This window comes from Chiloscyllium punctatum, chromosome 2 (genome assembly GCF_047496795.1).
Source record: "Chiloscyllium punctatum isolate Juve2018m chromosome 2, sChiPun1.3, whole genome shotgun sequence".
NCBI lineage: Eukaryota > Metazoa > Chordata > Chondrichthyes > Orectolobiformes > Hemiscylliidae > Chiloscyllium > Chiloscyllium punctatum.
In genome coordinates, this window is record NC_092740.1 from 66,553,259 (window position 1) to 66,579,633 (window position 26,375).

The 26,375-nt window shown below is 41.1% G+C and overlaps 1 protein-coding gene across 1 annotated transcript in view; it reads right to left on the reverse strand.

Moving 5' to 3' along the window:
* Positions 1 to 2,714: 2,714 nt before the first annotated feature.
* Positions 2,715 to 26,375, reverse strand: part of nudt12 (nudix (nucleoside diphosphate linked moiety X)-type motif 12) — a 29,029-nt gene continuing 5,368 nt past the window's right edge. Inside the window, exons 4-7 of the mRNA XM_072583624.1 lie at positions 23,860 to 24,027; positions 19,516 to 19,629; positions 8,328 to 8,527; positions 2,715 to 3,581 (exon numbers count right to left, since the gene is read on the reverse strand). Coding sequence (XP_072439725.1) covers positions 3,474 to 3,581; positions 8,328 to 8,527; positions 19,516 to 19,629; positions 23,860 to 24,027 — 590 coding nt within the window. The 3' untranslated portion in view covers positions 2,715 to 3,473. The remainder of the gene's footprint in view (positions 3,582 to 8,327; positions 8,528 to 19,515; positions 19,630 to 23,859; positions 24,028 to 26,375) is intronic.

Here is a 26,375-nt window from a genome sequence, read left to right on the forward strand (position 1 = left end):
GAAATATATTGCTAATTAACACTGAGGCATTGATCAAAGACAGATTAGTGACTTTTTTTTAGGATAGTCAATAATTGTATAACGAACATAGTAACAATGAAAAATATGAAGGGGGTGTGACAGAACTTCTTTGAAAACGGAGTTTCATTGTTGAGTATCAAGGAGCAGGCTATTTGAAAAGTAATAATGTTATCGAGCAGCACTAATGACACCCTCTATTAACTCAGTGACTACTGTGATTAGTGGGAAGGTGGCAATTGACTAGATTGGATTTGTCATGCGGTTTCCAGAAGGGAACTCCTGGTCAATTTTCCATTTGATCAGGTACATGCCAGTATTGTAGCTACGTTGGAACAGCTTGGCTAAGGGTACAGCTAATTTTGGAGGACAGGTCTTTCGTACTAAAGTCAATATGTTGTTATGGCATGTAGCCTTTGCTCGATCTCATTCCTCAGTTGTTTCTTAATGTAACATGGAGCAAACTAAATTGGCTGAAGTTTGGCATTTATGATGGTCAAGATCTCAGGACGAGATTGGGGTGTATCAACCATGTGGCATTTTTAGCCATGCACTATGAAGACAATACTTGTTTTTGTGATTATTTCAAAGGATCAGCATATACCCCATAAAGTACGAGGTAATGTTTGTTACAGCTGTCAGGTGAATCTTGAGGAACAACAACTTGACAGTCTTCCTTGACACTTCTCCTGACACCTTTCCCTATGATGTTAATTAACTTCTATTCGCCTGGAGCAACATGTGAAAATGACTCCTGATGGGATTCATAGGTGCAAACAGATTGCTTATTGTACTTTTCTCCACAGGGGTAAGATGAAGCCTGGTTGCCTATGTTTCTAACTTGTAAGAGACAAACAGCTTTAAATTGTTTTTTATTAATCTAGTATTTGAGGGAAAGCAATTCTGAAAGTGGAATAAATGTAAGGATCTGACAACCATAAAGGAATGCATCCAGATGTCAGGGAAAAGTGACAAATACTTCTGGTTTGAGGTTAAAAATCACACAACAGCAGGTTATAGTCCAACAGGTTTGATTGGAAGCACACTAGCTTTTGGAGCGACGCTCCTTCATCAGGTGATTGTGGAGGGCTCGATCGTAACACAGAATTTATAGCAAAAATTTGCAGTGTGATGTAACTGAAATTATACATTGAAGAAATGATTGTCTGTTAAGCCTTTCATCCGTTAGAGTACAGTGATAGTTTCACTTCTTTCATGTGTAAATCACAAAACCTTTTTTTTAAAGTTGCATTCTCAGGTTAGCTGTTGACAATGGTGATAGCTAGACAATATGTTGAAGGATTTCGCTGCTCGTTGGATGCTGCCTGAACTGCTGTGCTCTTCCAGCACCACTAATCCAGTATTTGGTTTTCAGCATCTGCAGTCATTGTTTTTACCAATATGTTGAAGGTGTTAGCCCCCTGTGTTCTCTGTCTATGACCTGATGTTTAGATTGATTCCAATCTAAAAAGTGAGATAACAGAGTTTTACATAAATTCATGCAGATTTTGAGCTCAGAGTTCTACATGAATGTATGTGGTTTTTGAGCAAAGTGCAATGTAACTCTGCAAGTACAAAAACATTCACCACACAAAATATATGTGTGCATGTGGGTCTTTGTCTGTCTGTGTGTGTGTCTGTCTGGGGTGGGGGTTGTGAGTGTGAGAAAGTGTGTGTGTGTGTAGTGAATGCAGAGTGTCTTAAGTCTGTGAGGGGGTGCATGTGTGGGAATGTGTGTGTCTATAAGGGTGTGTGGGGGTGTCTGTGTGCGCGTCTGTGTGTACCTGTGTACGTGTGTATGTGAGTGTGTGTGTAGGAATATGTGTGTGTTTGTGTGTGTGTGTGTGTGTAGTGCAATAGTGATCACCTGTAATGTGACATGAACCCAACGTCCCGGTTGAGGCCCTCCCTATGGGTACCGAACTTAGCTATCAGCCTCTGCTTGGCCACTTTCCTCTGCTGCCTGTCCCGAAGTCTACCTTGGAGGATGGTCACCCGAAGGTCTGAGGCTGAATGTCCTGGACCACTGAAGTGTTCCCCAACTGGGAGGGAACCCTCCTGTCTGTTGATTGTTGTGCGGTGCCCATTCATCCGTTGTCGTAGCCTTTGCTACACACAGACGCGCACACAGACACCCACACTCCCACACATGCACCCCCTCACAGACTTAAGACACTCTGCACTCACTACACACACACACACTTTCTCACACTCACAACCCCCACCCCAGACAGACACACACACACACACACACAGACAAAGATCCACATGCACACATATATTTTGTGTGGTGAATTGTTTTGTACTTGCAGAGTTACATTGCACTTTGCTCAAAAACCACATACATTCATGTAGAACTCTGAGCTCAAAAACTGCATGAATTTATGTAAAACTTTGTTATCTCACTTTTTAGATTGGAATCAATCTAAACATCAGGTCATAGACAGAGAACACAGGGGGTTAACACCTCCAACATATTGTCTAGCTATCACCATTGTCAATAGCTAACCCGAGAATGTAACTTTTAAAAAAAGAGTTTTGTGATTTACACATGAAAGAAGTGAAACTATCACTGTATTCTAACAGATGAAAGGCTTAACAGACAATCAATTCTTCAATGTATAATTTCAGTTACATCACACTGCAAATTTTTGCTATAAATTCTGTGTTACGATCGAGCCCTCCACAATCACCTGATGAAGGAGCGTCACTCCAAAAGCTAGTGTGCTTCCAATTAAACCTGTTGGACTATAACCTGGTGTTGTGTGATATTTAACTTTGTACACCACAGTCCAACACCGGCATCTCCGAATCATTCTGGCTTGAGAGGTTGCTCTGACTTGAGAACAGGGGAAATCACCCTCATTTGTTATAAGTAGTAAATCAATGTGAATTATTTTGAAAATATATCCTCGTTCAATAAACAAATCAAAAATCACTTCAAATTAATGTTACTAGCTTATTCGTAAATGAAATACAGCAAACTTTGTTTTAACTGGCACTATTTCAACTGGCACTCTTGATAAACTGGGAAAAATTAGATATCTAAAATATCACTAAGTAAAGTAGAACAGTGACGTGTATAACTCCTGCGTTACCTTTATATTACTTACTGTGTGTTTTTACACTTTAGGAGATGTATCAACGTTTTTATTTGGATTTGGTGAGGGATGCTGATGCCTCAAAGCTTCACTTGGTCAGCATACCTATTGATTACCTAGAATATTTGATCAACTGGACCACTCTTGGTCCCACAGAGGCCAGTTAATAAAATGTTTGTTGTACTACAATCTACAAATTGACAAATGTTCATTGAAATTAACAGTATTGTAATGAGTGGAAAATTACTTCACTAATGTTCTTTTTGGTGAGATTACTGCTGTCTTCTCACAAAGATTGACAGATCAAGTGATTTAATTGCAGGTCAATAGGATGATGTAATCACAGCAGAATACTCAGAGGTGTGCATTCTTTACAAGCCACTTTTTAATTAGTGTATGTGCAATAGTTTGCTGCGGCGGAATGCTAATTGGATGATTCTCATGCGTCAGGATTTCAGTAATCTGTGATATCAACAAATGAAAACACATTAGATTTTGAATGAAGTCAATTTTCTCTAGGAAATGTTATTAACTTGATTTTCAGATAACATCTTCAATATTTAATAGCTGTAACAAAATTCATTTAATTTAACCACTAACAATTGAAGCTGCTTTGCAATTTTATTATGTGCCAGTTGTGGTTTCATGGACAATATTTTCTAATGAGCAAGTTTTATCTATATAATTTAGCTACAGAATTAGCTTGCTTGAGATGAGGATTTCTATAAACTTCAGATAAAAGTAGTCAATTAGTAAGGCTTCGTCAGAAATACAATTGAAGTTGTGCTCTGCAACTAAATCAAAAGAAACAAAAATAATTAGCTCTTGAGAGAGCAAAATTACAGACACTGGTCATCGGAAATAAAAGCAGAAGATGCAGGAAGCATTCAACATGTTAGACAGCATCTTCGGAGGGCGGTTGAAAAGGTCCAGTTGGAAACAATTGTTTTAAGAAAGTGAAAGGGGAAAGGTGAAGAAGGGAAGTTCAATGACAGAATGGGAAAGATTAAATAATAAAAAAATGATGTTGGAGTGGGTTGAAGGGAGTGGCACTGGAATAGATAAGGATCAGAAGATGTGGCCAGAGGAGGGAATGGCAAAATGACAAACAGCTGCCATCGAAATAAACATGGGAAAAATGAGACTAAAACTGAAATATGCAAATAAACAGAAATCAAATGAGGATAGATTATAATCAGATATTGCTGAATTTAATGCTGAGTCTGGAAAACTGTATAATGCCTAAACAAAAGTTGAAGTGCAGTTCCCAAGATGACATACAGCTTCTTTAGAATAAAAAAAAACTGCAGATGCTGGAATCCAAGGTAGACAAGCAGGAGGCTGGAAGAACACAGCAACATCAGGAGTTAAGAGAAGTCAATGTTTCTGGTGGAACCCTTCTTCAGAACTAGGCTGGGTTTAAGGGGAGCTGCAGATAAAGCGGGTCAGGGGACAGAGTGGGAAAATAGGGATAGGTGAAGACAGGTAGAGGGGATGACCTGGTTGTTTAATGGGAAGAATGAACCTGATTGGTGGCTGGGAGGAGTGGAAGGGAGGGGGAGGGGCTGGGGAGGAAGGTTCTTTGAAATTGGAGAACTTTTCCCTTCCATTCCCCCGACTCCCTTCCATTGACCAGCAAGGTCGTACCCTCTACATTCCCACTTCACCACCCTGCCCCCGCCACCCCCTTTATCTGCAGCTCCCCTTATATCCACCACCATTCATGAAGAAGGGTTACACCCGAAACGTCGACTTCTCTACCTCTTGATGCTGCCTGGCTTGCTATGTTCTTCTAGCTTCCTGCTTGTCTTCTTTAGAAAAATGCAAGAGTTTGAGGATAGAGAGGTCAACACGAGGACAAGGTGGAGAATTAGAACAGCGGGGAACTGGAAGATCAAGGATCACTCTTGCAGACTGAATGGAAGTACTCTGGATACTGGACATTCAATCTGCATTTAGTCTCCCAAATAGCGCAGACCACATCGTAAACAGTTAGTATGGTGGGCTAAATCGTTGTTTCACTTGGAAGGAACTTTTGGGATGGGGTTTTAGGACAGTGGTCCCTCTAAGGTATGCAGCTGTGTGGCTGCACGGTGGCTTAAGGGTTCCTCCAAAGTCCTGCACACACTAGGGTGCCTCTGCATTGATTTCTGCTTTCGGAAATCATTGCCATGTACGGATTTCAGAGGTGTGTGCACTGAGATATAATGGAGAAATTATTGCCTTGGATGGTAAACAGAGAGGAAATACAAGACAACTATTCATTTCTTGAATGGAAAGGTGACATGGAAAAAGGATGACAAATTGGAGGTGACTCATAGGTGGATCCAGTGCTGTGCATGGAATGGTCTCTGAAGAATGCTGAAAGAGATGGGGAGGAGAGGTTTATTTGGTGGTGGCTATGTGAAATACAGAGGCTGGAGTGGTAGAAGGTGAAAATAAGGGGAACCCTGTCATAGTTTGAGGGGGAGGGGAAGAGATGACCAAAAATGCAGGAAATGGTACAATTATGGTCAAGAATACTGCGGGGGAGAAATCCTTGGTTGAGGGAAAAAGTACATCAGAAATTTTGCTGGTGTGGAAGGCTGCATCTTCAGAACAGATTCAAAATGGAATGGAGAACTTTTGAGTTAAATGGTGGGTAATTAGATGAAGTCCTCACAGCAGTAGAGTATGATGAAATATAGTCAAATTGCCAAGGGAGAGAATGGGCTTACAGTGAATACATGTAACTTGAATATTTTCATAAATGGAGACCGAGAAATCAGGGAAGGGAAAAGTTGGAGCTGATTCAAGTGAAGGTTAGAGAATGGTGGAATTCGGAAGAAAATTGATGAATTTTTTGAGGACACAGCACCAAGATCTCTCTCTTCATTTCTGAAGAGAGTATGTTTCTGGCTGTGAAGGAGGTAACTCTGAGGAGACGCATAGAGATGTACAGCACAGAAAGACCCTTCGGTCCGACTCATCCATGTTTGCCACCTATCCTAAATAAATCAAGTCCCATTGGCCAGCATTTGGCCAATATCCCGGCGGGTCAGTGTGGACTAGTTGGGCTGAAGGGCCTGTTTCCACACTGTAAGTAATCTAATCTAATCTAAACCCTTCCTCTTCATACATCTATTCAGATACCTTTTACATACTGTAACTGTACCAGCCTCCACCACTTCCTCTGGCAAATCATTCCACATACACAGCACACTCTACAAGAAAAAGTTGCTCTTAAGGTCACTTTTAAATTTCTTCCCTCTCACCTTAAACCTATGCCCTCTAGTTTGGTCTCCCCTACCACAGGGAAAAGACCTTGACTATTTACTCTAACCATGCCCCTCATAATTTTATAAACATCGGTAAGGTCACCTCTCAGCCTCTGACACTGCAGGGAAAATAACCCCAGCCTATTCAGCCTCTAATAGTGTCCAATAATACTTCAGGCTAGCAATATCTTTAACTGAGAGGATATGAACAGAGTTGAAAGGGAAGTTGTTCAATGTGAGACCAAGCTCAGCCAGGTAGAGGTCACTGATCAGAGATGGAAACTGGATAGACCTCCATTCAAGATAATGGTGTAGAACATTGGTCTGTTCTGTGATGTAGGAAGATAGGAACATTAAAGCAGGGATAGATGATGTAGCCTGATGGGACTGCTCCATCATTCGATAATGGCTGAATGAACACCTTAATGATTTTTACCCATCCATCTCCTTAACCCTGTATGGGATTGGTAATTAGAAATCTATCAATCTCTCCCTTATATATATACTCAAAAGACTGGTCTTTCACAGCCCTCTGTGGGAGAGATTTCTCAACCTTCTGAGTGAAAATTGTGAAGAGGATAATTGAGATCAGGTTGTTTAGAGTGAGGAAGGCATCAGAAAAGTCAGCAATGTAGGTAGCAAGGGACAGTCTAGGGGAATGAAAATAGAGTTGATACAGGGAGACATATGTTCAATGAGCAGGAATAGGCTGAAATAGCAGGTCTATCTGGATAAGACACCCGCACCACCCAACGCTACTGCCCCGTGGCTGAACATTTCAATTCCCCTTCTCACTCTGCCGAGGACATGCAGGTCCTGGGCCTCCTCCATCGCCACTCCCTCACCACATGATGCTTGGAGGAAGAATGCCTCAGCTTCCGCCTTGGGGCCCTCCAACCACACGGCATTAATGTGGATTTCACTAGTTTCCCCTCCCCCCATCATATCCCAGTTCTAGCCTTCCAACTCGGCAGTGCCCTCATGACCTGTCCATCTTCCTTTCCACCCTCCTCTCTGACCTATCACCATTACCCTCACCTTCGTCCACCTATCACACTCTCAGCAACCTTCCTCCCAGCCCAACCTCACCCCCCCGCACCCCCCATTTATCTCTCAGTCCCCTCAGCTCACAAGCCACATTCCTGATGAAGGGCTCTTGCCCGAAACGCCAATTCTCCTGCTTCTCGGATACTGCCTGAGCTGCTGTGCTTTTCTAGCACTACACTCTCGGTCTATCTGGATGGTCAGGTTTGTCCTCTTGGGAAAGAGCTAGAAGTGGAGGTAGCTCAGGGGTGTGGGACCAAGAATTGGACACCATAGAGGGAAGATCTTTAGAGGTGAGGTCAGTGACAATCTTTGATACAATGCTTTGATACAATGGTAGTGGGGACATAAGCCAGGAGATAGAAAGGAGAAGTTTTGGAAAGTTGGCATTTGACTTTTTGTGATTTGAGAGGTCACTTTGCCAGATAGCAACAGCGCCATTCCTGTCAGCAGGCTTGATGACAATGTTATGGTTGCACCTAACAGAATGAAATACAGCAAGTTCAATTTATCGTACTGTATTCGCTGTTCACAATGCAGTCTGCTCTACATCAGAGAAAATAAATGCAGATTGGGTGACCATTTCACAGAATACTCTCAGTCTACAAGATATGACCCTTGGTCTCCAATGTCCTATAATTTTAATTGTTTACCTTGCTCTCCTTGTCTACAGACGTCTGATGATGCTTAATTGAGGCATTCAAAAGGGAATTAAATTACTCTAAAAGGAAAAATGTGTAGGCCTACAGGGCCAAGGTGATGGAGCAGCATGAGATGAATTGTTCCTTCCTTGGTTTTGATGAACTAACTATCCTTTCTCAGGTCACACTATTATTTCACACAGTTAGGAATAAAATAACAGCATCAATAAACCATTTTTGTTTCAAGAATCTTAAGTCTGATGTACCTGCTGCCGACTGAACCAACGGGCATCTACAATCTCTTTTTTGTCCACAATAATTTCTGTTGTTACAGCAATAGCTTGGCAACCAATCATGAGAGATGAAGGCATTGGCCAGGGTTGGCTGGAAACGTATTGAACATTCCCAACCTTGACAGCAGTTTCTTCTGCAACCTCCCTTCGTACAGCATCTTCTATTGTCTCCCCTGTTAATGAAAATAAAGTGCTTCATTAAAATTATCATAAGGTTTGCCCTCTACCTAATTCATTCCCTTGGTAATATTCAAGCTTATAAATTCAAATGAGTTATCCAGTTTTGATTATAATTGGAGAATTTTATATTAGAGCTAGAGGTAAGTAAGTAGATTGTACATTATTTACTGGTCGTATATGCCTGGAGCATTCCAGAAAGAACACCATTGATAAAGCTGTCTTGATTGTTCTGTACTTAAGACTTTCCCTTTGTCACATCCTGAAATAAACACAAATTGGTGTTCTACCAGATTTTGAGAATCAGCAGAAACTCCCAAGATTTTTGCTTTTCTATTTTGAAGTACTTAATTTTAATCAAAAGCAAAAAGATGCACACACACCATTTTCTAAGACATTGACAAATTTCTACCTCATTTAAAGAACGTAAAACTGTAAGTGTTTTCATGGCTTCATGCAGTGTTGGCCTCAATATACAGATAACTAAATTAAATAATTACAATCCAAACATGTGTTTTCCATTGCCGATTTATGCATGTGTACGAGAAAAATTTGTTTCTGAAGGGTTCTTCAGTAAAAGGAAACTGCTAGTACAATTTCTTTGCAATAACTTCAGCAACTATTATTGAGATTCTTCATCTTCTGTGATCTAGCTCTCCAAAACTGGCATCTGTAAAGTGCTGCTGCTCAACTTCTGACCATCACTAAATACCACTTAACTATCATCTTTGTGCTTGTTGATCTGCATTGGCTCCCAGTCCACCAAAACCTCAACTTCATAACTCTCGTCCATGCATTTAGATCCCTCCATTGAACCTCTCCATCTCTTGTAACTTCCTCTATAGAGCCCAAGACCAAGCCAATTAAGGATGATAATCTGCTGAATTGGTAGAAGCAGATATTGTCTCAGATAAAACCTTCACAAAGAGTAAAGATATGCTTACTGCCTCCTCGATGTCTCTGGTATTTTCTTTTCAATCAAATCATGGGATAGTATTAGCGCACAAACTGTTAACAAATTCTTGCAGAATATCCAAAATGTAGAATATTCAATCCAATATGATGAAGAGGGAGATAAATTGTTGTGGAGGGATGATTATGAAACCAAAAGCATCAAATCTGATTCTGTGTGGGATCCTACGCTGATGCCTTAACTAATATGACTCAACTGGATTTCAATGTACTTCAGTCAGGTCAAATAGATGATGGATTTGACATGTTTTGAAATGCTTTGACTGTGGTTAAGGGCATCTTTACAGAATTAATTTATTCATTAAATCATTCCACTCTCTTTCATTATAAACTACTGGCATTAATTTTTTTTATCCGCATTTATAAACATGGTCATATTTGGCATACAAGTCAACCCCAGTTTTTAAAAAAATATTGGAGACTTCAATGATCAACTCAGATGGCATAATCTGTGGTAAAAGCACAAGCATTCAGCACAATATCTGAATTTTCCAGCTATAACTACCAAATAATCCCTGCAATTTACTGATAGAACCTATCCAATGTAAGCAAATAACACACAGACTGCATTTAACACTGCAAAATCACCTGGCCATGGTTCTGTGAACAGACTCAATTTAGCTAACAATCTGAAAACAATGAATGCACAGCACTGTCAGGCATACCATTACCCTTGAGCAATGTGAGGTCATGCAGCAGCTGCAGAAATGAGAGGGAAAGTATCCCACAAGACATTCACAGTAGTATAAATTTACCATACTCACTGTTCAAGCAGCCTATGTATTTTGTAACTTTACAACCAAATCCAAAAATAATGTGGCCCTGTTGAAGCATAAAGCTACTGAAATTTGGAGAACTGTGTGAAATATACGTGCATTTATCCAAAAGTGAAAGTAACTTACATTAATAAAGTGATTGGCAGAGATCCCAAAGTGCTTTACTGCCAATGAAGTATGTTATTGGTATTTAATCACAGTTATAATTTGGAAATGCAGTTGCCAACTTGTGCACGGCAAGCTCCCACACACAATGGCCAGCCAGTCTGTTTTAATGAGGTCAATTGAAGGATAAATATTGACTGAGACAGTGGGGATAACTCCCTGCTTTTTATCAAAACCATTCTACTGATATTTTTATGAAAACCTGGAGGATAAACAGGATGTTGATATATCCAAAGTACAAATGTTCTGTAAAGTATCGCAATCTAAAAAAAAATTATTAATAAAACGTGCAACCATTATAACAATACGTTTTGTGTAATGTCACAAGGTGCATTACAAACCAAAATATGACACGAAGCCACGCAAGGAGTAATTAAGTGCTTAAAGTGTTATGTTTTAAGGTGTGTTTTAAAAGAGGAAAGATAGATACCTAGGTAGAGAAATCTAGGCAGGGAATTCCAAGGCGTGGGGCAGTGCAAAAGGTTCAGTCATCAATGGTGGTGTAATTAAATTGGGCATGCTCAGGAGACTAGAAACACAGATATCGTGGAGATTGTGAAATTAGAGGGGGGTATGGAGGTAGGAAAGGGCAAGGTCACAAAGGGATTTGAAAACACCGTACTTTTTTGACTAGGAGTCAGTGTAAGTTGGTGAGCAAGAGGAGCAATAGGGAAATGGAACCTGCTGTGATTTAAGGCATGGGCTGCAGGTTTTTTTTGATAACTGCAATTTTACAGAGAATAAAATATGGGAGACCAAGTAGGAGTGTTTTGGAATAGTCAAGTGTAAAAGACTAGTAATTCAAAGTTACAAAACTCGAAAGACATGGGTTTGTATCTCATCATGACAAAAGGTGAACTTTGTCGAGAGTGTGTTGCTAGAGAAGCACAGCAGGTCAGGCAGCATCAGAGGAGAATCGACGGTTCGGGCATAAGCCCTTCATCAGGAATGAGGCTTGTGGGCCAAGGGCTGACAGATAAATGGGAGGGAGGTGGGGTTGGGGAAAGAAGCTGAGAAAATAATAGATAGATGAAAGTGAGGGAGAAGGTGATAGGTCCACGGGGGAAGTGATGGACGGGTCAGGAGGGCGGTGCCGAGTTGGAGGCTTGGGACTGGGGTAATGTGGGGGGTGGGGAAATGAGGAAGCTGTTGAATTCCACATTTATCCTGTGTGGTTGCAGGGTCCCAAGGCAGAATATGAGGCGTTCTTCCTCCAGGCGTCGGGTGGTAACGGTTTGGCGGTGCAAGAGGCCCAGGACCTGCATGTCCTTGTCGGAGTGGGAGGGGGAGTTGAAGTGTTCAGCCACAGGGCAGTGGGGTTGGTTGGTGCGGGTATCCAAGAGATGTTCTCTGAAGCGATCTGCAAGAAAGTGTCATGTCTCCCCGATGTAGAGAAGACACATCGGGTGCAATGGATGCAGTTGATGACATTTGTGGAGGTACAGGTAAATTTCTGATGGATGTGGAAGGATCCCTTGGGATCTTGGACGGAGGTGAGGGGAGTGGTGTGGGCACAGGTTTTGCACTTCCTGCGGTGGCAGGGAAAGGTTCCAGGAGTGGGGTGTAGGCTAGTGGGGGGCATGGACCTGGCTTTTTTTTAACAGGAGTTGGGGTGGAAGGAGGTGTAGTTTAGGTAGCTGTGGGAGTCGGTGAACTTGTAGTAGATGTCTGTGGTTAGTTGGTCACCAGGGACGGTGATGGAGTGGTCCAGGAAGGGGAGGGAGGCGTCCGAGATGATCCAGATGAATTTGAGGTTGTGGTGGAAGGTGTTGGTAAAGTTGATGAACTGTTCAACCTCCTTGTGGGAGCACGAGGTAGCGCTGAAACAGTCATCGATGTAGTGGAGGAACAGGTGGGGGTTGGTTGGTGTTGGTATAACTGTGAAAGATGGATTGTTCCACGTACCTGACAAACAGGCAGGCATAGCTGGGGCCCATGTGTGTGATGGCTACCTCTTTGGTTTGAAGGAACTGGGAGGGTTGAAATGAAAAGTTGTTGAGGGCGAGGACCAGTTCAGCCAAGCAGATGAGGCTGCCAGTGAAAGGCTACTGGTTGGGACAGTGAGAGAGGAAGAAACAGAGGGCTTGGAGACCTTTGTCGTCACAGATCAATGTGTACATAGACTGGATGTCCATGGTGAAGATGAGGCTTTGGGGGCCAGGGAAACAAAAATCTTGGAGGAGGCGAAGGGCGTGAATGATGTCATGAATATAGGTAGGGAGTTCCTGGACTAAGGGATACATGACGGTGTCGAGGTAGGAAGAGATGAGGACAAAATGGAGTCAAGGCACCACCTCATGTTCCCACGAGGAGATTGAATAGTTCATCAACTTTACCAACACCGACCTCAAATTCACCTGGACCATCTCGGACTCGTCCCTCCCCTTCCTGCACCTCTCCATCAATGTGTCCGGTGACAGACTAACCAGGCACATCTACTACAACACAACCAACTCCCACAGCTACCTAGAATACCCCTCCTCCCATCCTACCTCCTGTAAAAACACCATCTTTTATTCCCATTCCTCCGTCTTCGCCGCATTTGTTCCCAGGAGGACCAATTCCACCTCAAAGTCCCAGATGGTCTCCTTCTTCTAAGATCGCAACTTTCCTTCCCACCTGGTTGACGAAGTCCTCCAGCGTATCTCCTCCACTTCATGCACCACTGCCCTTGAACCCCACCCCTCCCAACGCAATAAGAACAGAACCTCCCTGATCCTCACATTCTATCCCATCAACCTCTGCATACATCGCATTATCCTCTGCTACTTCTGCCACCACCAAAGATATATTCCCTCCCACCTCCATCAGCATTCCAGGGAGACCTTTCCCTCTGCCACTTCCTCATCAGGTCCACACCCCCACCAGCCCACACCTCACTCCTGCCACCGCAGGAAGTGCAAAACCTGCTCCCACACCACTCCCCTCACCTCCATCCAAGGCTCCAAGGAATCCTTCCACATCCATCAGAAATTTACCTGTACCTCTACCAATGACATCTACTTCATCCGTTGCACCCGGTGTACTACACACTGGTGAGACAGGAAGCCTTCTTGTGGATCATTTCAGAGAACATCTCTGGGATACCCACACTCACCAACCCCACTGCCCTGTGGCTGAACACTTCAACTCCCCCTCCCACTCTCTCAAGGACATGCAAGTCCTGGGCCTCCTCCACCGCCAAACTGTTACCACCCAACGCCTGGAGGAAGAATGCATCATATTTTGCCTTAGGACCCTGCAACCACACAGGATAAATGTGGATTTCAACAGCTTTCTCATTTCCTCTTGTCCCACATTTTCCCAATCCCAAGCCTTCAACACGGCACCGCCCTCCGGACCTGTCCAGCAGTCCCCCCTCTGACTTATCACGTTCTCCGTCACCTTCATCTATCTATTGTTTCCCCCCACCCCCATTTATCTCTCAGCCCCTGGCCCACAAGCCTCATTCTTGTTGAAGGGCTTATGCCTGAAACATCGATTCTCCTGCTCCTCGGATGCTGCCTGACTGCTGTGCTTTCCCAGCAACATATTCTCGACTCTCATCTCCAGCATCTGCAGTCCTCACTTTCTCCTAGATGGTAAACTTAGAATTCCACTGATAAATCTAAAATTAAGATAGTTAGTGTAACGGTGAACAGTAACTGCTGTCAATTATCATCCTTGCCTTGCTATATTTGCCATGTGACCCACATCAATGTCGTTGACTCTCAACTGCCCTCTGAAATGGCCTAGACAGCCAGTCAATTCAAGAGCAATTCGACACAGGCAGTACATGTTGGGCCAGTCTGTGATGTCTACATCTCGTGGATGATTTTTTTAAAAAGTTGGATAGGTTAATGAGGGCAGTTAGCCTTCTGGTAGCCATCCCTTTGGATATGACCACCACACCCATTGTTTCATTGGTGAAAAATCAATCCATTTACTCCCACTGAACTACATTTTTCTCATATTTTTCTTCTTAAATTTTCACTTTCAAAATCCTAATTGTCTAGCCATTGGCCCTCTAGTCAACGTTGATGTTACTGCAACTCCCCATCTGCACAATCACAAACATAGCTCCACCCATGATGCCTTCATCATCATTAGCACCTCTGTTCAATTCCCCCTGGTATGGCCTTTCTATCTGCTCACTTAAGTCAGATTTAAATGGATTTACTGGATCAGACATTTATTTTCAGTTCTGACTGGATCACAAACTAAATTGGGTACTGCTCTAATCTACAAAAAATGCTTACTATTCCAAGATCATCATCCAATACAAAGGCAATCCTGGCTTCTTTTCTCAAATACAAGTTATCTTATTATAGTCCTTTCCTGCTCCCCCAGCTCACCTGCAAGACAAACCATTGGTTTCTTTATCACGGAGAGTGAGACCATCTAATCAGTTGCCTCTTCCAGCTCAGCACTGTCCCCATGACTTGTCTGGACTTGTCCTACCTGCCTATCTCTTTTTCCACCTATCCACTCCACCCTCTCCTCCCTGACCTATCACCTTCATCCCCTCCCCCACTCACTCATTGTACTCTATGCTACTTTCTCCCCACCCCCACCCTCCTCTAGCTTATCTCTCCACGCTTCAGGCTCACTGCCTTTATTCCTGATGAAGTGCTTTTGCTCGAAACGTCGATTTCGAAGCTCCTTGGATGCTGCCTGAACTGCTGTGCTCTTCCAGCACCACTAATCCAGAATCTGGTTTCCAGCATCTGCAGTTATTGTTTTTACCTCTCCCACTTCCCTACCCAGCCCACTCAGCCAAACGTTCTTTGAAGGTCCCTTCTGCCCTACTTTTCAATTAATTTCCTCCTAATTTCCTCTCCTGCCTCTCCAAACTCATCTTAAGACTGTGAGACCCACTTTTTATTCTCACAACTCTATTCCTACTAAACTACTGGTCACGCAACTGGATTTCCCTTCCTGACTGCCATGTTAGCTGATTATAATAACAGTTCCTGCTCCTCAACTTCTCTTTCCTCTCTCCTTCAAATCCGCTGTCAGCACAGCTTTGCCCGAAAACGCAACCTCAGACCCCTTCAATCTTGTCTTATCATCAATTTCCAACTTCTTTGAACACATCCCCATCCAAACGTATGCCCATTCTACTGGTAATGTTCCTTTTAACTCTCTCCAGTTGGGTTTTCATCTCTGCCATAGCATTTAAACAATTCACGTCAAATTCACAAATGGCATCTTTTTCTTGGAGGGTATTCCTTCTTCCTCTTTCAACATGGTTGATCACACCATCTTCTGAAGCCCATCCACTGTTGTGTGGCTGAGTGGAACTGCACTCAGCTTTTTCATTCCTAGCTATTTATTTGTAATCACAGAATCACTTGCAATGGTTTCTCTTCCCACTCCTGCTTTCTACCTTTGGTGATCCCAAGGATCTATCCTGGGCCTCCCCCTTTATTTCATCTTTGCGCTGCCCACAGGTTGAAGATGGCCCACAATTCTGCCTCAACATCAGCTCTTTAGAACTCTTTGATGCCTTTCAGTTGTCAGACTGTATATCTGGACAAATAGAAATTACCTCCATTTAAATATTAGGATAACCGAAGTTAGTGCCTAAACATTCCAGTTTGGGTTGTGATCTCAATACTGGTCTCGGTTCTAGGTTAGAAATTGACAGTGACTATAGCGGAAAATTGACTGTGATCTTCCCAGAGGTGGCCAGTAGAAAGCCTTATTTGGACTCTGCCCAGTTATGAGCAGGAAAACGGGAAGCCCAATGGGAGGGCTCCCATCACAGCAGTGTCTTGTCGATAGCATCAAGGGGTGTGATAATACTGCTGAGGAGAACACAAAACCACAGGGTTACCTCAAAACTACGGCACTTTCTGCAGCACTGGGTAAATTTATAAATACACGCATAGCCACAGGCATTGGGTCATATTTGTGGTGGTGAACCTCTTCAGATGATGGTACTTTCCAACAGATCTTTTCTGCAGCGACTGAATTCAGATGTTGACGGCTCTCTGTTATGGCTCTGTGAGATGGCATCCAGCTGTCTGCTGGGATACTGAATTGGTGGCCAAGGGCCATCCTGCTGTGAAAGTAAAAATGGACAACAAGAGCTTCTACAGGTACTTAAATGAATGTTGGTTGTCTCAGGGCCAAAGTTCCTCTGCAGCCCCTCTACTTGGACATGCTTCCTAGATACTCTACTCAAACTAGGTACAATTCTACTTGTGTCTTACCAGTGACATCAACAGATTTTGTATTTTTTTTAAAATTTATGGGATGAGGATGTCACTGTCTAGGTCAACATTTACTGCCCAGAGAGCAATTTAGAGTCAACCACATGGTTTGGGTCTGGAGTCATATATAATCCAGATCAGGTAAGGATGGCAGTTTCCTTCTCTAAACAACATTACTGAACCAGAAGAGTTTTTTTTTCTGACAGCTGACAATGATCACCATCAGATTCTGAATTCCAGATTTTTATTGAATTCAAATTCCACCTCCTGTCATGGCAGGATTTGAATCCAGGTCTCCAGAACATTATGTAGGTCTCTGGATTAACAGTCTGGCAATAATACCATTAGGCCATCGCTTCCCCACCATTACCCCTATATTTATGGGTTCAATGCCCATACTTATCCAATAAAGGAATACCAATACTTTTTCAGTTATATCATCTTATCCTCATACTTTAACAGACTTGTGTATTGGTACATACAAATGTCTCCGTTCTGAAGAGTCACAGACTCAAAATGTTAATTCTGCATTCTTCCCACACATGCAGCTGTACAGGACATTGTTTAGGGCATTTTTGGAATATTGAGCGCAATTCTGGTTTCCCACCTATAGGAAGGGTTGAAAGGGTTCAGAAAACAATTACAAGGATGTTGCCAGGGTTGGAGGGTTTGAGCTCTCGGGAGAGGATGAATAGGCTGGGGCGGTTTTCCCTGGAGTGTCGGAGGGGTAACTTTATAGAGGTTTATAAAATCATGAGGGGAAAGGATAGGATAAATAGACAAGGTCTTTTCCCTGGGGTGGGGGAGTGTAGAACTAGAGGGCATAGGTTTAGGTTGAGAGGGGAAAGATTTAAAAGGGACCAAAGAGATAACTTTTTCACGCAGAGGGTGGTGTGTATACGTAATGAGCTGCCAGGAGAAGCAGGTACAACATTTAAAAGGCATGTGGATCGGTATATGAATAGGAAAGATTTAAAGGGATATGGGCCAAGTGCTGGTAAATGGGACTAGATTAATTTAGAATATCTGGTCGACATGGACAAGTTGGTCCGCAGGGTCTGTTTCCATGCTGTACATCACTATGACTCAAATGTTGCCGGACCTGCTGGTTTTGGCCTTAATCTTCTCCTCTTTTTAAAATTTTACCTGTGGATTTCTTCTCCTTATTCTGTCTCAGCTTCATCTGACATTGATCTGCTCAATCTACTGTCTTTCATATGTACTTCAGTTACACAGGGTCCACCTTTGGATTTCATCTATTGAATTATTTCATGATCTATTTTCCACAGTCAATTGAGCATTGTTGAAAATACTGCAGTTTTTAAAATATTTCCTTATATTTACTTCTCAAAAAATTACTCTTATATGTGAAACACCAGATTTATTCTAACATTTTTTAAATCAAAGCATAGGCCTGTTAAATGCTTCGGATTATGCACTGGTTCTTATTAAGGAAAACAAACGTGCTGTTGTATTTATTTATCATGATGGAAAATTAACGTCAAAAGTCGGATCTGCTGGCATCAGCTTTTGGACATGTGCCAGAAGTGGAGGAATTTTTTCAATTATTTCACTTAAAGTGGCAAAAACACACTCAATTCCATTCTGACGAGACATAATAACATCACGACTAAGAATCAGGAGCAGGAGGAGCCAGTTCAGTCCCTTAAGCCTACTCTACCATTTGATATGATCAAGGCTGATCTCATCTCAGCCTTAACTCCATTTTAGTGCCTGCTCTCAATAACCCTTCAACCCATTACTAATTAAAAATCTGTCTAACTCCTCCTTAAACTTAATGTCTCAGAATCCGCCATTCTCTGAGGCGAGAATTCCACAGATTCATGACCCTTTGAGGGAAGTCATTTCTCCTCACCTCTGTTTTAAATCTGCTGCCCCTTGTCCTAAAACTATGAGCTCTAATTTTTGACTGCCCCATGTGAAGAAATATCCTCTCTACGTCACTTTGTCAATCCCTTTAGCATGTTATATACCTCAATTATCTCTCCTTATATCTTTCAAAATACTAGAGTACAGATCTAAACTGCTCAATCTCTCTTTATAAGACAAACTGCTCATCTCTGGTATCCAGACTTGGTTAAAAAGAAATTCTGAATTCCTTATCAGATATATTTGTGTTTATGTTAATATTTATAGCTCCTGAATTTCATATCCTCCATGAATGAAAACATTTCCTCTGAATTTGCTCTATCCAAACTTTTAATAATTTTAAAAACCTTGATCAGGCAACCTTTCAAACTTATGCTCTTTAATGAAAACAGTCCCAGCCTGTTCAAATTTTCCTGATAAATATAACCTTCCAGCTCCGGTACTATCCTTGTAAATCACCTTTTTGCAATTTCTTCAATGCCTCTTTATCATTTTTATATCATGGAGTTCAAATCCATTCACAGTAATTCAAGGAAGCTTCTATTGAGGTTTAACATTAGTGCTCTATATATTATTTTTCTTTCTGTGGAAATTAACTTTGTGTTTGATTCGCAATTTTACAGCCTTATTAACCTGCATATTGCAACATGGGTGATTTGCATATATTTTCTGCCTGATAGTATTTTAATACCTGCATAACAGAAATAGATTACTTCCAATGTTATAGTAACATTGATTGCAAAACCTAGACCATTGATGGCGTGAATTATAACAGTCTCTGTTAAGGGACCAATTTTCTACTATTTTCCTTGATCTGGCTATTTCTGAGAAACCTGTCATAAAGCAGCAGAGCTACACAATTATAAGTCCAAGCAGTCAAATTTATGACTTTCTCCAAGCTTGTTAAACCATATTGCTTATATACAGACATTTCAAAGTAAAACAGCAAAATTGATTTTTTAATGACATGAAACCTTCTCTCACCTGGTTCAATAAATCCTGCCAGACACGAAAACATTCCTGGAGGGAAACGCTTCTGTCTTCCAAGAAGACAATTATTGCCATCAGGATGAATGACCAGCATCATTACAACTGGATCTACGCGACATAAAAATATCATTATAGTTTTACAAAGTGCATGCACGTCTGAACCTGATAAATGCTTTACAAAGATACATATTCAAACTTGTACATCCAGCATGATACCAGAATACTTTACACAGTCAATTGTAAAATCCATCCTTTGTTCCAAGAATGGATGTAACTGATTCGCAATTTTACAGCCTTATTAACCTGCATATTGCAACATGGGTGATTTGCATATATTTTCTGCCTGATACTATTTTAATACCTGCATAACAGAAGTAGATTACTTCCAATGTTATAGTAACATTGATTGCAAAACCTAGACCATTGATGGCGTGAATTATAACGGTCTGAAAATATGTAACTGAAAATATGACAGAAGGAATTAACAGAAGTTTAAGATGGATGAATCTTACACTTCTTGGTAGAGCCCTTGTCTTGGAGTGAGAAGGTAGGGACTTGAGCTGTATTCCAAGATTTGTGTTCTAGATTGATTAACCAATGTAGGATAAAGAGGTTATGGCTTTCGGAACAAAATAATGAAATAGAGGACAAACAACCTCAAGCTGCTCATGTGGCAGCTGGAATCTATTGATCACTTTTATAAGAGAATTCTCCAAGAGATACATTCAGAAATCCCTATTGACCCCTATCCAGAAATAGCATGGGTCAGAGATTAGTCAACAACATAGTGACCTTAATGCCCACTTTCTCAACCATTGATTAATTTTGACATATTGATTTACTTTTGAGACCTCACAATATTTTCCCATAAAATACCACTCACCTCACTTTTGATGTTGGGATCTTGCTGCATATTGTACTGACTGTATTGGAAACACAGCATTAAAATTTGTTGTGTGAAGCCACTGAATCAATTGCGGGATGAGAACTTGAGAGATTAATTCAAGAAGGAGTAACTGTGTCAGTAACAACTGGATCCCACAGAACGCTGATGATCAACTGGGCTCCATCCCATCCACAAGATAATGATGCTCTATGATAATAATGACCTCTTGGACAAAAGATTATAACTTAAACATGGTCAACTAAAGCTGCATTTCCTCTAACGTGCTGCCAATTTGAAAACATCACAAAACATTATCTATCATGCTCCTTTCCCTTAATTTATGATTATTGAGAATAAAAATTGGCACTACTCCATAATTTTGATGGTATGTATTCACTTTGCTCACTACCTAGCTGAATCCTGATATTTTTGGATTTTGCAGTAACTCTGTCTATTCCGCTGATAGATTTCTGTCAACGTTGGTCTGATCCAGGAGCAGGATGTGTGCCAGTGAAGACCACATGATTTTGCTTTAGAACCTCCTTCGGCCTTGCTGAGATTGGCAATTGAACAAGGAGAAGAAACTTTTATCCCCCTGGCCTGCCAACTAGTTTGCCAAGTTTGTTTCTCAAAGTGCAAGCATGCCGCTATTTTCCATACCCTCTGTTTTATTTTAGATTTCCAGCATTTGCAGGGTTTTGTTTTGCTAAAGTACTATACACAATCACAGAAGCGGTTTGATGTAGTAGAAGGCTGTTTGGCCCATCGTGCCTACACTGGCTTTCCAAATGAGTGTACTGATTTAGTGCCAATTTCCTGCCTTTTCCCTGAAACCTGGCCCATTGTTTCTATTTAAATAATCATCTAATCCCATTTTAAATGCTTCAGTTGAACTGATGTCTACCATATTTCCAGGCTGTGCATTCCAGACTCGAACCACTCGCTCTCTGAAAAAGATTTTTCTCATGCCACATTTGCTTATTTATCAAATCTGTGCCCTCTCATTCCTGATACTTTTAAAGTGGAACTTCTTCTCCCTATCTACTGTCCAGCCCCCTCATGAATTTGAAACAGTCAGTCAGATGTACTTTCAATCTTCTCTCTGAGGAGAACAGACCCAATCTTTCTAATCTGTCCTCAGAACTGAAGTTTCTCAGCCCTGCTACCATACTCATAAATCTATTCTGCTCTCCCTCCAAAGCTTACTATATCGTGACACTCAGAGCTCTACACATTACCCTAGCTGAGGTCAAACAAGTGTATAATACAAATTCAGCTTCACCTTCTTCTCTTGACCTTATTGATAAAGTTTGCAATACCGTATATTTTATTAACTGCTCTCTCCACCTGTCCTGACATCTTTGACAATGTGCACGTATATACCAGGTTCCCTCAGCTCCTGCACCTCCCTTTAGAATTGTACGCATTTTTTATATTGTGTGTCCATGTTCTTCCTCCATACATCACCTCACACTTCTCTGCATTTAGAATTCCACTGGCCACCTATCTATCAACTTCATTAATTTGTCTATGTCCTTCTGGATTTCCACACTGTTCGCCTTACAGTTTATGAAAGTTTCAAGTTTAAAACAAACTTTAAAACTGTCTCCGCTCACCCAAAATCTAGATTACTTATATAATATATATCTGGAAAAACAAGGGTCCCAATATCAACCCCTGAAGAATTCCACTACAAACCTTCCCCCAGCCTTAAAAATTTCCACTGACTTTACTTTCTGTTCCCTGTCATTCAGCCAATTTTGTGACCATATTGTTACTGTCTGTTTTATTCCATGAAGTAAAACCTTTCTCAGAAGTCTGTTGTCTGGCACTCTATCATCGACTCTCTCTGTTACTTCTTCGAAAAACCCCAGGTAAGTTAGTTAAATATGATTTCCTCTTTAGAATCCCATGCTGGCTCTTCCTCCACCTCAGTACTAATTCTATCCCTGATCACTTTCTGCAAGCTATGCCATCACTGAAGTTAAATGGAAGAGCCAGCAATTGCTGGGCTTATCCATACATCCTACTTTAAACAAGAATGTGATGTTTGTAATTCTTCAGTCTTCTGGCACTGCCTCTGAGTCAAAAGAAGACTCAAAGAATTTGGCCAATGCTCCTGCAATTTTCATTATTACTTTCTTCCACATCTTTGGATGCATTACATCTGGTGCTAGTGCCTTATTAATTTTAATTACCAAATATCTGAATAGGCTGGGGCTATATTAACTGGAGTGTCAGAAGTTGAGGGATGCCTTGTCGAGATGTATGAAGTCGTGAGTGGCACGGAAAGGGTGAATTGTCAAAGTCTTTTCCAGTTGATAGCAGGGAAGGCCAGAACTAGAGGGCTTATGTTTAGGGTGAGAGGGCAAGATTTAAAAGGGAATAAGGGGCAACTTTTCACGTGAGAGTGGAGCACGTAAGGAACCAGCTGCAATTGGAAGTGGTGGATGCTGGTACAGTTACAACATTTAAAAGACATCTGAATGGGTACAAGAAAAAGAAGGGTTTAGAGGGATGTGGGCCAAACACTGGCAAATGGGACTAGATTAATTTAGGACATCTGGTCAGCATGGATGAGTTAGACCGAATGGTCTGTTTCCATGTGTACAACTCTATGTCGTCCTTATCAACTTTAAACTCTCTAGGATCAGACTTTCCTCTGCTCTTATCAGAGCTTGGGGATCATCTGCCTCTTCCATAAAGACATGTAAAATATTCATTTAATGCACCCCGCTTCCATGTGTAAATTTTCTTGTTAATCTCTGATTGGCCTTCTTCCTTATTTTACTATTCTTTTCCTATTTACAGCAAACCTTTTATTAACCAGCATGAGTGGGACCTGGACAGTGCCAGCTGATCAAATGTTCTGATTGATCAAGAGGTTCGCATAATCAATGTAAAAACACACACTGCGTAGTAAAAACGTAATGCAGGTTGTATACGCATCACTGTTATTATTTATTTAGAGCATAAATCACTTAAATAATAATGCAACTTTGCCCTAAATAAAACATACCAGCAAAGATCCTTCTCACTCGCACTCTCAACTGTCTATTACTTGGTCCATTGTGGAGATCACGATAATACAGTAAATTTCTGATATTTCATGAATATAATTTTTATTGTTTTATCAAGTGCTGGTTCATAAGATGTCGGTTTAAAAAAAAGTTTGCTGTAAATGCCGAGAGAAGGCTATGGGATTCCCTTTTATGTTGGGTGCTACTCTTTTCTCATAATTGCTGTTTTCTTCCCTAATACATTTCTTTCCCTCCTCTCTGAACCTGTATTTTCTACCTGACCCCGTTATAAGCATTGCTCTGAAAATGAACAATACTAAAATGCAGAATTAAGTTATAAATTAATAATAAATTGAAATGAAATTGTACAATAGCAGTAATCTTTAAACAAATATTGAGAAATTCCCTTGCTTTGTGCATCATTTATCATACCTACACGTGGATAGCAAGTATTATGGATTCCCTGGAGGCTTGGGCAGTTTTTCTGCAAACATATCTTCTTATAACCACTATCTTGAACTTCTGTGCTACCTCCACAGGTAGGACAGAACTTGTACCGACTATGCCAGGCAAGGACAGATCTGGCCTGTGCCACCACACCTGAATAAAAAAGAAATTATGTTCAACCTACATCAACAAATGGACAGTTCAAAACACATATAAAATTGACATATCATACTGCAAGGTTTGTGAAGGTTTGTAGCTCAGGTTGAGGTTTAGAGTGTAGGTTTGCTCGCTGAGCTGTAGGTTTGATATCCAGATGTTTCATTATCTGGCTAGTTAACATCACCAGTGGTGACCTCCAAGTGAAGCGAAGCTGTTGTCTCTTGCTTTCTATTTATATGTTTGTTCTGGATGGGGTTCCTGGGGTTTGCGGTGATGTCATTTCCTGTTCGTTTTCTGAGGGGTTGATAGATGGTATCTAGATCTATGTATTTGTTTATGGAGTTGTGGTTGGAGTGCCAGGCCTTTAGGAATTCTCTGGCATGTCTTTGCTTAGCCTGTCCCAGGTTAGATGTGTTGTCCCAGTCAAAATGGTGTTTTTTTCATCTGTGTGTAGGGCTATGAGGGAGAGAGGGTCATGTCTTTTTGTGGCTAGCTGGTGTTTGTGTATCCTAGTGGCTAACTTTCTTCCTGTTTGTCTTACGTAGTGTTTGTGGCAGTCCTCGCATGGAAATTTGTAGATGATGTTGGTTTTGTCCATGGGATGTACTAGGTCTTTTAAGTTTGTTAGTTTTTGTTTGAGAGTGTTGGTGGGTTTGTATGCTACTGGGATTCCGAGGGGTCTTAGTAGTTCACCTCCATCAACATCGACCTGGCAAAGGAAACACTTACCACACTTTTAGAAGAAACCATCACACACACCCCAACTACCTCAGAAAATGAACAGGAAATGACATCACCACAAACCCCAGAAACCCCATCCAGAACAAACATATAAATAGAAAGCAGGAGACAACAGCTTCGCTTCACTTGGAGGCCACCACTGATGATGTTACCTAGCCAGGTAATGAAACGTCTGGATATCAAACCTACAGCTCAGCGTGCAAACCTACACTCTAAACATATCATACTAAATATCAGAAATGGAAATCAGAAGTAAACACAAAGTATTGGAAACACTCACCAGCTGAGGTAGAATTTGGACAAAGAGAGTTAGAGGATTGATATTTTCAGCTCAGTCAGGAAAATCTGGCTACAGAGACAGGGAATAGTGCAAGAAAAGCAAAGGTCTTTGACTAGCTAAAGGAAAAGTAAATAACTGACAGAAATGAGTAAATGATTGATAATCATATTTCTCCAGGTCTAACATTGGGCCGTGGGGGTCTTCTCCACTTTGACAGATTTTTCCATGCATCCATTTCTCATTGTTATTCTGCTGTAACTATTTACACATCCTCTGGACCTACATTTTATTTCTGCAATGTCTCTCCTTGTCGAAGTGACATCTGGGGCTCAGTGCCAGAACACTCGACTTTGAGTCAAAGGGTTATGGGTGTAGTTCTGCTTGAGGACCTGACCACAAAAATGGAACCTGATATTCTGGGGCAGTACTGATGAATGACTGTAATGGTGGAGGGTCAGATTTTTCAACGAGACACTCTGTTCTTTCAGATGGTGTAAAAGATCTAAAATTATTTTGAAGAATATAAGAGGAGTTACCCCTCTTTACATTACTTTTATCTGTACTTATGCCTCAACAAACATCAGTAGAACCAAATTAACTACTGTTTCTCAGAGACTGCTTTGTTCAAATAGACTGCCATATTTCACTACAATCATGACTACGTTTCTTAACTGGCCACAAAGCATTTTGGAATGTTATTGTAATAAGTGCTATTTAAATGCAAGTTTTTTTCTTTCATTATTGTCTCTTGTTACCTTGCACCAACATGAGTTATCTCATTTTTTATCCTCATCTAATCACAGACTTTTGCTTTCCTGCAACCTTGGCTATGTATCTCACTAAAAACTTGTAACTTTTCTTTGATAACATATTCTTTTTCTTTCAAAGATTATTGACCTGAAACTTTAACTCTATTATTCTCTCTGCACAGATGCTGCTTGACCTGTTGAGTGCTTGCAAAATTATTTTGTTTTATATATGGTCATGTTAGTTAGACCAAAAACGAACGAATCTCAGTTTTTATACTATAAATACCTAATGCACAATGTTCATGCCTTAAATGAAACACTGATGGTGAACCGTACCAGTAATGTGAAATGGATGCATGTTAATTTAGTTGCCCATTTTGGACCATGCCTGATATTCATTTCCACTGTCATCATAATGATGAGCTAATTATATTTATCACTGTACCAGAAGATTCCTAGGAAATGGCAAGAGCATGCAGTGGACTCTGTGATAACAATACTGTTTGTTGTTTAAAAAATGTTAAAGCATTATTGATTCTACTCGTGACAATCACAATATGCTTCAAACATGC